The sequence below is a fragment of the Rosa rugosa genome, chromosome 5 (genome assembly GCF_958449725.1).
Source record: "Rosa rugosa chromosome 5, drRosRugo1.1, whole genome shotgun sequence".
NCBI lineage: Eukaryota > Viridiplantae > Streptophyta > Magnoliopsida > Rosales > Rosaceae > Rosa > Rosa rugosa.
The window spans coordinates 54220184-54231715 of record NC_084824.1 but is presented as its reverse complement, the minus strand read 5'-3'; the positions used below and the strand labels follow the sequence as shown (position 1 = coordinate 54231715).

The 11532-nt window shown below is 38.4% G+C and overlaps 3 protein-coding genes across 6 annotated transcripts; all 3 read left to right on the top strand.

The window, feature by feature from the left end:
• The first annotated feature begins 1186 nt into the window (after positions 1 to 1186).
• Positions 1187 to 5593, top strand: LOC133709527 (protein TIFY 4B). Of its 3 annotated transcripts, XM_062135301.1 has the most exons (9): positions 1188 to 1458; positions 1575 to 1726; positions 1815 to 1978; positions 2794 to 2887; positions 2959 to 3118; positions 3664 to 3723; positions 4589 to 4643; positions 4761 to 4960; positions 5097 to 5593. In XM_062135301.1, the coding sequence occupies exons 1-9, from the start codon at positions 1323 to 1325 to the stop codon at positions 5111 to 5113; spliced, it is 1038 nt and encodes a 345-aa protein (XP_061991285.1). In that variant the 5' UTR covers positions 1188 to 1322; the 3' UTR covers positions 5114 to 5593. The 3 variants fall into 3 exon arrangements, with proteins under 3 accessions (XP_061991287.1, XP_061991286.1, XP_061991285.1); XM_062135303.1 differs by lacking the exon at positions 3664 to 3723 and having other exon boundaries at positions 1187 to 1458; positions 4833 to 4960; XM_062135302.1 differs by lacking the exon at positions 3664 to 3723 and having other exon boundaries at positions 1187 to 1458.
• A 318-nt stretch (positions 5594 to 5911) lies between these two features.
• LOC133709528 (acireductone dioxygenase 1) lies at positions 5912 to 7468 on the top strand. The gene is made up of 5 exons (XM_062135304.1): positions 5912 to 6034; positions 6126 to 6213; positions 6330 to 6424; positions 6502 to 6741; positions 7132 to 7468. The coding sequence occupies exons 1-5, from the start codon at positions 6023 to 6025 to the stop codon at positions 7258 to 7260; spliced, it is 564 nt and encodes a 187-aa protein (XP_061991288.1). The 5' UTR covers positions 5912 to 6022; the 3' UTR covers positions 7261 to 7468.
• Positions 7469 to 8465: 997 nt separating this feature from the next.
• On the top strand, positions 8466 to 11284 carry LOC133710482 (acireductone dioxygenase 2-like). Of its 2 annotated transcripts, XM_062136557.1 has the most exons (8): positions 8466 to 8515; positions 8730 to 8841; positions 9083 to 9177; positions 9375 to 9489; positions 9575 to 9699; positions 10257 to 10327; positions 10414 to 10504; positions 10983 to 11284. In XM_062136557.1, exons 1-7 carry the CDS (start codon positions 8498 to 8500, stop codon positions 10472 to 10474), a joined length of 597 nt encoding a protein of 198 aa, XP_061992541.1. In that variant the 5' UTR covers positions 8466 to 8497; the 3' UTR covers positions 10475 to 10504; positions 10983 to 11284. The 2 variants fall into 2 exon arrangements, with proteins under 2 accessions (XP_061992541.1, XP_061992540.1); XM_062136556.1 differs by lacking the exon at positions 10983 to 11284 and having other exon boundaries at positions 10414 to 10660.
• The last annotated feature ends 248 nt before the right edge of the window (positions 11285 to 11532 follow it).

Below are 11532 nucleotides of genomic sequence, written 5' to 3'. Positions count from 1 at the left end.
CAATGAACATGTTGGGTATCAAAAACTATTGATATCATGAAAGATTAGAGAAAATATTAGAACAAACAAGAAAGAGAGATGATAAATAACCAACCTCTTAGTGCGTAGAGAGAGAACTTTGATAGATTTAAAAAAAAAAAAAACAAAAAAAAAATCTTTGATAGACTTTTTCAAATCTTTGGTCTGGTAGCTAGAAAATTATTGGAATTTGGTATGTGTAGTTAGCACTTAACACTACAAAGTCCATGATTATTCTTGATTTCTAATTCCATAAGTATGAATGAAATTTTGAATACATCTGAACTTTTATTCATTTTTAAAAGTCCTAATTGAATACCCCTAGATTTTGGTGGAATTCATAAAGTATTTTAAAATCCTAATCGAATACCCCAAGACTTTCATAGACTGCTGAAAGTCTATATTGAATACACTCAGACTTTTAAATTCCGTAGATTTCTTAAAAAGTTCTACTAATTCCATATACAATACACGGACACCCCCCCTAAGACTTAAAATTCTAGAAGAAGAATGCAAGTTTGAATATGAAATGACCTCATTGGACCTAGGGTCAAAACTGTATTTCAAGGTGTGAAACTCAAAACAGTAGTAGTACATAAATATTGTGATTTCGAAGATCAACTGGGGCAACATCATGTATGGTGGCACGGGAACACCCCTTTTATTCTCTTTGCCAACGAGTCCTCGAGGAAACACATAATTAAACAAACCACCTGACCTCCCGAGCTAGGTCTCTTTGCTACTATACCCTACCGCCCTACACCCCTAAATAATAAGGGTATTAATTCCTCCATGATTTGGACAAAATCTCCCTAATGTCCCCTTGATCCCTTCCACATGCAGTGTCATTAACCATTAATCCAAACTCACTAAAATTCTTTTATTTTTTAACCGCATCAGAGTATCGCAAAAGTTTATTAAGTTTTAAACTATATTTAACGGCGCATGTAAAACGCTTCATCTATACATTCTTTAACAGCTCGGAGGACGCTCACTTGTCGTGGTTAAAAACCCACTAAAACTGTTAATAAACTCTTAATCGCAATTAAGAAAGCCCTTGTTTGAGACCCGAATCATTGGGACACAGCTTACGTGGCACTCTAGGGTGAAACCTCAGCTGCCGAAAAGCCCCTTCCCCCTAAATTACTCTACTCACTCCGACGCCGCGGCTCTCCTTTCTCTCACACTCTTTTTCTCTCTCTCTCTCTTCTCCCACCACCACCACCACCACTTCCTCTTCCCTTTTTCCGCCCCCAAATTACCAAACCGCACCAGATCGCCGCGGCGGCGGACGAGGAGGAGCCATGAGCGCCAGCACTACTACAACCACTACAACGACGACGTTTCGCACCATCCTCGAGAAGCCGCTCAACCAGCTCACCGAGGATGACATTTCTCAGCTCACCCGCGAAGACTGCCGCAAGTACCTCAAAGAAAAAGGTCCACCGCTTTCTACTTTTCTAATTTCCGATTTTGCCCCTCCCGCTCTAAAACCGCCGTGCTTTCCGGCGCCGGAAATCGCGCTCTCTTTAAAAAGAACCGTAACACGTGTGCAGGAATGCGGAGGCCGTCGTGGAACAAATCGCAGGCGATCCAGCAGGTTATTTCACTCAAGGCGCTGCTGGAGCCCAACGACGACTCCGGCGCTGGAGTTCTCAGAAAGATCGTCGGTCCGCCGCATGGGCCCGCGCCCGCGCCAGCGCCGCGGGTAATTCTTTTTCTTTTTTCCGAGTAAAAGCGCGAAGGGAAAAACTGTCTTTTCCTCGGTTGTTTGATTCCCAAATTTTACTGTGTAGGCGGCTTCGAATTCGACCGATTCAACTAAGGAGGCCAGTGCCGATGTCCAGGGTTGTAAGTCGGCCGAAGAACCGGTGGTGGTGCTGCAGCAGAAGAAAGAACCGCAGAAACCGGTTCGGCAGGACCGACCGGCCGAACCGGCTGTAAAAGCCATTACTCCAAGGTTTTATTTCTCTGCCGCGATCTGTTGATAGCTAATAGGCTGGCATTGCTTTGAATTTTAGTGACGGTTGTAGTTTTGATAATAAATTAAACACAATGTGGTGTGGTAAATTAGCTTAGTTGAACCTAGTAGACAGTTTATTGAGTAATTGATTGTAAATGGTAAGTTAAGGAATTCAGATGCGGATTCTTGTGGTAGTGAGCTTTATGTAAAACTAGTAGGTCTGGCTTCATAGTGATCTTGTTCTGATTTGAGAATCTTTTCACTGGGTCTAATATGATTACTTTTGCTGCGTATAATGAATGTGAATTGTAAGTGGAGGAAATTTAGATGTGGATTCTTGTTTTAATGTCCAGCTGAAATAGGTGTTAAAGGAGCCCTACATCAAAAAGGTGTGGCACCAAGTTTACCATTTATAAAGCCCTGAGGGATTCTTTTTTATTTTATGCTTATCTTGTCTCGAGGGGTCATGCCTTGTTGACATGTATGCTACCGTGGTCCGATAAGCCACATGTGAAAGATGCAATTGAAGGGACATGGCACTTTGGTTGCGTATTCTCGTTAATATGATATGAGACTAAATTAGGTTAATATATTCTGAGAGAGCAGGATATGATATAGTTCTGAGTATAAAACCTTGTGTACCTTTCTATTTTTTCATTCAAATGTTGCTGTGTTTCCATGGAAATATTGCATGAAAAATATGAATTTATGTGTACTATGTGGGTGATGAGATTCAGGCCACTTTTGTGCACCAATCTTTCTTGTGATATGTTATTATTAAGTCTAAAGAGAAGCATCTAATATTGTGGCAGCAAAAATCAGTGCACAGCCGATGCATCAGTTAGGCAAATGACAATTTTCTACTGCGGCAAGGTGAATGTGTATGATGAAGTGCCACCAGATAAGGTAAATGAAGCTTCCTTTCAGCCTGGATACTGGAGATGAGCTTTGCAATGCAGTAATCTATGGATTTGCAGGCACGAACAATCATGCACCTTGCAGCAAGGCCCAATCATTTGCCTCTGGACAATCTTGGAACTGCAGCAGCTAGGTCCTTGCGATGCCAATTTCAGACTGCAGGTGACAAAGATGGCCCTTTCCCACCTAATGCCACAATCCCTCAGGCTATGCAAACAGGTATTTTCCATAAGGGTTTCCGAGCTTACCTTTAAGATATTTGGGTGAAATGAAGTTACCTGTACTTGACACTTAACCAAAACTGCATTCGTTGAAATGGAATAAAATCTGAATACCTCTAGGGATTGCCTTGTTTCTTCTTCAGGTAGTATGGTTTCTTTACTTTTCTATTGAAAACAGTTTCTTGGTTGTTTAAAAATGATAGGAGATGGCTTTATTTATTACAGGAAGTTGGTTGCATAACATAGGCTTGCTAAAATCTCTCATATTGTTGCATAAGTCAAGTTCAATATGCAAACTGTGAAACAGACAAAGTTCTCTGTGTTCAACTTGAACTTCTTTTCCATAATAATAACATAGCCGCAATTTTTTTCTTTTCTTTTTTTGGTGTGTTGGGTGGTTGTTTGGGGGGGGGGGGGGGGGGGGGGGTGAGAATTTTCTAGTAATAATTGATAGTTGGAGTAAATATTTATGTTAGAAGTGATTGGTTTTGAGATACTGGACTCTGGATAATCGGTAATTAGGGTTTTCATTGAACTTTCCAGATAGGATTGCTGACTATACTCAGCTGTACTGGGATAAAGGGAACAACACTCGTGATCCTGGTAAGCTCTGTAGTTCTTGTACCCTGGCAGAATGCGTGTAGTAATTTGCAGAACTTTATCTACTATTGGGGAGGAAAAAAATGTATCTTGCTTTGGAAATATGCTTGTTGTTTTATGGTCCAAGGATGGATGAACATCACAATATCATAACTCAAAAGGGCATACATCTCGATAGATAATAACCCATCATTAGTTTCACACAGTGGGTGGAAGGTCCATGGTTGTGAATCATTTCTGTTCACATGAAATGAATCCTCTTAAAAAACTGGTCACAAGATTTTTCTTAATTTTTTGTGTTTTCCTACTGTGGAGAGTTGTTACTCTTGGTAGTAATTGGAAATAAATCTTATTGGTAAAGCTGTAAACCAAAATATAGCTATGAAAGCCTGGTTGGTGATGCTACCGTAAGTGTGGTATTGTATTGTTTCTTTAGAGGTTTTTAAATAGAATTTAAAGTATTTATCCTAGCAGTAGTTGTTTCATTGTTTGCATCTGCAACTTCAAATGAATCATACCCTCGTCACATGTAGTGCACCTAGTATTATTTTTCACTGTCAGGTAATTACTTTGTTTCCCTGTTGCTTAAGTCGCAGGCATTACCTTTTCATCTACTCTTCTGACCAACACCACACATTTCCCCTTGTGCTTTGGTGAAAAGATTCCATTGAAGTACATGCAAAACATATTGTATGACTTAAACTCAAACAAGTTGAACTTTAGATACTTCTGATTAGCCTTTTGAAGTGGAGATAACATGACCCCCTTTTCATGCCATTAGGATTTTGATCAAAAGCTCTAAATAGTCTTAACCAAGTTTCAGTGTTTGATGGAATATGTATTTTACCATGTAATTCTTAAAATGCAGAGGGTCAGGCTAGAAAAGTCTCGTTGCAGAGATACCGTGAAAAGCGAAAAGACAGGTACATCTGGTAGAAGCTATTGATTACTACCAGTATATTATATTGTGATTAAATTCTTTTAAGCCTTTGATCTCAACCATTTATTTTCTCCTTTTTCATTGCTCGTGTTCCTACAAGGGAACGAGTAAAGATTAAGAAAAATATGGGATCAACTTCTAGCTTGGAGGTTTATTTGAATCATCAACTCAGGAGACATACCTCAAATGGTAATTCAAGTAGGAGTAGCACAAGCTCTCCACCCCAGCAACCTGGGATGCTACAAGCAGCTGACAATCAGCCCAAGATTCGCTGTCTTCCTGTTGACCTAAATGAAAATGGTAAGCTAAATAAGCATGTTATGACTTAGATTATTCATTATTTATTTATAATTTTAAAGTTTCTAGTTTCTCCAACCAAATAGAAAATGCAATTTTGTCTAGATTGGATGTCTCACAAACTAATCATCCTATGCAGATATTGTGGAATGCTGAACTTGACACTTCATTAGTCATAAAGAGTTGGAAGTTGAGTAAAGAATCTGTTGTCTTGAATTATCACCCGAAACACCTGATAGGAAGGAAGAGAATAAACTAATTTAACTGCCTCCAAGAGACCCACCTTGTGTGATTTGAGCTACTCTTCAACCATGAAGTTTTCACTGACTTTTGCCTATCAGGAGGAGAGTTCTCTTTTTGAACTGGTATGACAGATCAGTTTTGTAATTTGTAGGATCATGTTTTCATCCTTAGCTCAATGTCGGATGTTTCTAGGTCGGATGTTTCTAGGGTCAAGATGCAAAGTTGCACTCGGCCATTTTCACTGTTTTAACTCTTATGTATAAAGTTTGTATGCGGTACCAATCTCTGTTCCAAGAGATCGAGCTTATTGTACATGTTGAAGGAAAGTACCTCCTTCAACATTTTGTAGCCACGGAGCAGTGTGTCATGTAATCTATTGTGCTTTTGTTTATATTTGGCCAACGGAAGCTTACAAAAACGTATTGCAACTAGTTCAGTTGATGTAGCTATCGGAGTATATTTTCTGGAGTACTGTAGAGCTGTTAAAATTGATGAATGGTTTACCCTTCACAACCACTTTAGGCAATCTCGGTCATTTGTAGTATGTAAGAACTTCGATATGACTCATGTAACCTCTAATTTCATTTTCAAAAGGCACATTCCAGAATAATGAGACAAACAGCGGAATAAAATTGTGAACAAAATTTTCCAAGAATGGTGTCCACGAGCAACCAAAGTAAAACAAACCATACAAGTGGCACAACGTGACAATAGCATCCAAAAAACTGAGTGCACAAAAAATGAAGTGCAAACGACACAAATCTTCTCTTATATGGTCTCTGATATCCATCGAAAAGCCAATGCTGAAAAATTGAGTCAACCATGGCGATGGAGGTGAGTTCTTGATAATATTACTATTGCTTTATAACTTTGTGATATACTGAATAATGGGTTCGTTTTACTTTGATTTATTTAATGGAAGCAGGCATGGTTCATGGATGAGAGCGATGCAGACCCAAGGCTTCCTCACCATCTGAACCCCAAAGAGTATGTTCCTTTGGACCATTTGGCAGGTTATTTTCTATACCTTTCTCTTTACATTAAGCAAAAGATTTAACTATCCAGTTAAATTAGTATTGTTAATCTTGTAATAAGTAGCTACTAAACAAGGTTGGTGGTGGTGTTGCAGAGCTGGGTGTGCTCTACTGGCACTTGAACCCCAAGGACTATGAGAACGATGAACAACTGCGCCAGATAAGAGAAACCAGGGGATATAATTACATGGTATTTGTCAATACTTTTCAATTCTGAGTATTTGAGAAAGTTTTTTTAGCTCATATTTTATTGTGTTATCAAAATAGGATTTGCTTGATATATGCCCGGAGAAATTGGAGAACTATGAGGAGAAGCTGAAGAACTTCTACACTGAGCACATTCATGGTGATGAAGAGATACGTTACTGTTTAGAAGGATGTGGGTACTTTGATGTCCGAGACAAGGATGACCGTTGGATTAGAATCTGGATTAAGGCCGGCGATCTTATCATTTTACCTGCTGGAATTTACCACAGGTTCACCCTGGATACCAGCAACTATATCAAGGTAAGAGATTAAATAGTGCTGAAATTTGATCACCTAATAATGTGGCACGGTCACAATACCCTAATAATTCGAAGCAAGTAGAATCGTAATCGATCGAGAATAAAAATAACAAATGAAACATCAGCGCATCAAAGATTAAATATTTAGGTAATAGATGAACAATGTATATATCTAGTTAAAATGCGTTTACCTTCATGTAGAACCTCATTTTGAATGTAAATGTAGACATTGTAGGCTCAACATTGAAGTATGGATTAACTTTGAGCGAGAGAGCTTATACTATGTTAGACAACCACCAAAGCCTAAAAGCTTAATCAAACTATAAGACCATCGAGATTTCTGAATGTTTGTTTGATTTGATTGATTCCTATATACATTGGTATCATGCAGTTGATGAGGTTGTTTGTGGGAGAGCCTGTGTGGACTGCTTACAATCGACCACAGGAAGAACATCCGGCTAGGAAGGAGTACATTGAGAGCTTCACTAAGAAAGTTGGAGTGGCATTGGAAGCTCATTAAAGGGCTTCTTCCACTGTTCTTACAAGTCTTTGTGTTATGGGAAAGATCGTCTAGATTGAAGCTTTATATATGCAGTTTGAAAGTTCCCTTGGACCTTTCAACAAAATGTATGTAATAATGAAAATCTCATTACTCTTCTCAATATGTAAGTTGGACTCTGTTTGGGTGTTTGTATCTTACATGGTTTTGCTCTCTACTTTTTCTTTTACTTCATTTTTTCTACAAAGATAAGATTGCCAAGGTCGGAATTTGACCCGATTTGTGCAAATTGTTCATATCTAAACAGCACACCGAATTTGTGAGACAGAGAGCTTGACCCCTGTCACAATGGGATTCACATTCCAAAAGATTTTTGATACCATCAAATGCCATTTTGGCATATGAACGAAGATTTTCTTGTGAAGAATGTTTGTTTGACTTTGGCTATTAAGCTATTCAGTAATCAATGGTCTAAACCAGCAGTATCGACTTCCATATAAACAAATGTTAACCAGTATTATCAGGGATTTGACAACCTCAGACGGCATGAAAGGGGAGGGAAGAACTAAGAATAGCCATACAATCAGCAACAAATTATATTCCATTCACACCATTTAAAGTTCCTACCCCAACCTAGAAAATTTGGAAAATAATTATATTAAAAGGACACTATCAGAATTTAACATTGAAGAACCAACTTTGTGTGGAAGTACCGATATATGCTATACTTAGATAATGAGCTCTAAATCATATCGAACAATATCTTACATCTTAAATAAACACAGAATTACAAAAATATTAACTCAATAAAGAGTGGTGATTTCCGACCAGTTACTTAAACAGGAGATGGTCTGAAGTTGTTACAAAATGTGCACCTATTTTTATATAACAAGTTCTAAATCATATCAAACGATATCGGACTTAAACTCAAACTTGATACACATTATTTTAACTCGGTAGAGAGTGATGACTTCTGACCGGTTATTTAAATTAGATATGTTGTAAACTTGCCATGAACATATGCGACTTAAGTTACGTGAAAATTACTTGGTACTGGTTATTAGCTTCCTATGGGCTATGACGCAAAACGGCGACTTCTACTTGCCTGGTAGATTCAATTAACCTGGACACAGCTCAAAGAGGGTGATTACGGAAACGTAGGGCGGGCATTGTCGTCTTTTAACATCTCCGAACTCCATTTTTAAGAGGCCCTGGAACGCGCTTCAGGCAAACACAAAACAAAAGCAGGCAAGCAGCTATGGTTGCCCCCCAAAAGGTAAAACTCCCCAAAAAGTTTTAGTCTTTTTGCAATTGCAAAACAGAGCACAAATTTTAGTTTAGAGTTGGAATCTGTTTCAGCATCTTGATGTTGACAGTTGGGATTTCTGAAGTTGGATTGATTGTTATTATGATTGCTGAAGCAGTAGTTTATATTTGAAAGAAGCAAAAGCATTTTCGTGATATGTTTTGTGTTATCTTGACATATACAGGACCCGAGAGAGGAAGTCATTCAGGCATGGTACATGGATGATAGTGATGAGGACCAGAGACTCCCCCATCACCGCGAGCCCAAGGAATTTGTATCGCTGGACCAACTTGCTGGTGAGCATTTTCAGGGAACAAATTCATTTGAAGAGATTATGATTGTGTTTTAGTATATCCGAAACCAATGTGTTAGAGAAACTGAGGGTGTGGCACCTCCTGACGATAAGGTAAACTAACATAGGTTTATGTTTTGTACCATCTATAAAGTAGACTGCTAGATGTATCTATAACCAGATGATACTAGTTATTCTGTTTAAATTTTGGAGAGCTAATTATGTTAATTACGTTGACCTTCCAGAGCTTGGGGTTCTCAGCTGGTGTTTAGATGCTGATAACTATGAAACCGATGAGGAGTTGAAGAAGATTCGTGAAGACCGTGGTTACTCCTACATGGTTTGTCATACTAACTTGAGGCTTTTATTATTATTATTATTTTTCAGTTGATTGTGTAATCAACCTAAACTTGAAATGTAACTGGTGTTTTTCTCGCTTTCTCATTATTACGAATCAAGGACAAATTTGCAAATCGGCTATAACTCTCTTCACAGTTGTTCGTATGATTAACTTGATATTGTTTTCCCCTTTGCTAGGACCTGTGTGAGGTTTGCCCTGAAAAGCTTCCAAATTATGAGGAGAAGATCAAGAACTTCTTTGAGGAACATCTTCACACTGATGAGGAGATCCGCTATGCTGTGGCAGGAAGTGGTGGGATTAATTATGCTTTATCCTGTTTTGCTGTCCCATATTTATCTGCCTGTTCAGACAGGTGACTTTTTACTTTCTTGTGAAGGTTATTTTGATGTTAGGGACCGCAACGAACGCTGGATTCGTGTATGGCTGAAAAAGGGTGGATTGATTGTTTTGCCTGCTGGAATTTATCACCGCTTTACTTTGGACACAGACAACTACATAAAGGTATCGTTTCAATGCTTGCAAATATTTTTGTTCACTTTTCTTTTTCCTGTTCTGTCATCTCCAAGGAAGTCAAGTTTTGAGATGCCCTATACTCGCTACAAGACAACTTAAGCATGATGCAGCACTGACTATTTAATAAGCATATATTTGTGGGATGATCTTAAATGTGTAGACCAAGATGGGGATTTGCCTATCCTCTTCTTCATTTTCTTTCTTTTTTGAATAAACAAAGTTTTTTTATCCTGCTATTCCTCCCTATTGAACAATTCTGTGTACTTCATGTTCATAATTTCCCAGTAGTAGACTTGCAACATAGGACAGCTGAGAGGTAGTGACACTGTTAAGTGACCGGCACTTGCACTTGCTAGACAAATTTTGGATTTGTTTACACAAGTGCACTACTTATAGTGTAGGCATGTGATTTCCTTTGCTGGACATGTTTAACATCTCTGCCTGCAATATAGTGTCAATTGAGAAGTCAGTCTATGTTCCTTACAGTAGTCAATATCTTAAATTCATGGGTAGACCTTCTGAAAAATATGTTCAACATATGGCAGGCAATGCGGCTTTTCAGTGGCGATCCAATTTGGACTCCATTCAATCGCCCTCATGACGATCTTCCAGCAAGGTATGGTTCTGTAGTCCTTACTTGTGTGCAACCAGTCAATAGATTTGATACCCTTTGAGTCTCTTACAATGGGACCTTACTTGCAGGAAGGAGTACCTCAAAGCTTTTGTGGATAAAGAAGCTGGTGAACATGCAGTTGCAGCCTGAAATCTGGCTTTAATTTGCTCTATAAATAATGTACAGTGTTTCGGGTTTGATAAATATGTATCATGTCAGATATGCCTGGTGGCTCCATAGTGTTTGCCTAAAATGCTTGTATTGTAGAAGCAGTAAATTCCGATTATTATGTGTTGATCAACTGGACTATTATATATCTATACCTAACTTTAACAATGAGTAATTGCATAGTTTTTCCTTGTGAAAGAGAAGGTAGTTGAGCCTCAATGTCTCTCATAGTCGCTTCATTATGTGTCGTACGATAGAAGATAAATTGCTTGTGTTGGAATTTATGGTCCGGAATCATGTTTCAGCGACTTAATTCCTTACAATACCAAATGATATTGCACGGTGCAATCCACTGTGGAAGTATGGATTAACCATGAGCGAGAGAGCTCACACCATGTTAGACGACCCTCAAAGCCTGAAAGCTTAATCAAATAATATGGACATCGAGATTTCTGAATGTTTGATTGATTCATTCGCTGGTATCATGCAGTTGATGAGGTTGTTTGTGGGAGAACCTGTATGGACTGCTTACAATCGACCACAGGAAGAATATTCAGCTAGGAAGGAGTACATTGAGAGCTTCACTAAGAAGGTTGGAGGGGCATTGGAAGCTCATTAAAGGGCTTCTTCTACTGTTCTTACTAGTCTTAGTATTATGGTAAAGATTGTCTAGATTGAAGCTTTATATATGCAGTTTGAAAGTTCCCTTGGACCTTTCAACAAAATATATGTAATAATGAAAATCTCATAACTTTTTAAAATATGAAGTCGGACTCTGCTTTGGTGTTTGTATCTTACATGGTTTTGCTCTCTACTTTTTCGTTTTCTTCCTTTTTTCTACAAAGAGTCAAAGATAAGATTGTCAAGGTTGGAATTTGACCCGATTTGTGCAAATTGTTCATATCTAAACAGCAGACCAAATTTGTGAAACAGAGAGCTTGACCTGTCACAATGGGATTCACATTCCAAAAGATTTTTGATACCATCAAATGCCATTTTGGCATATGAACGAAGATAGAAATCATAGAATGATTGTTTGA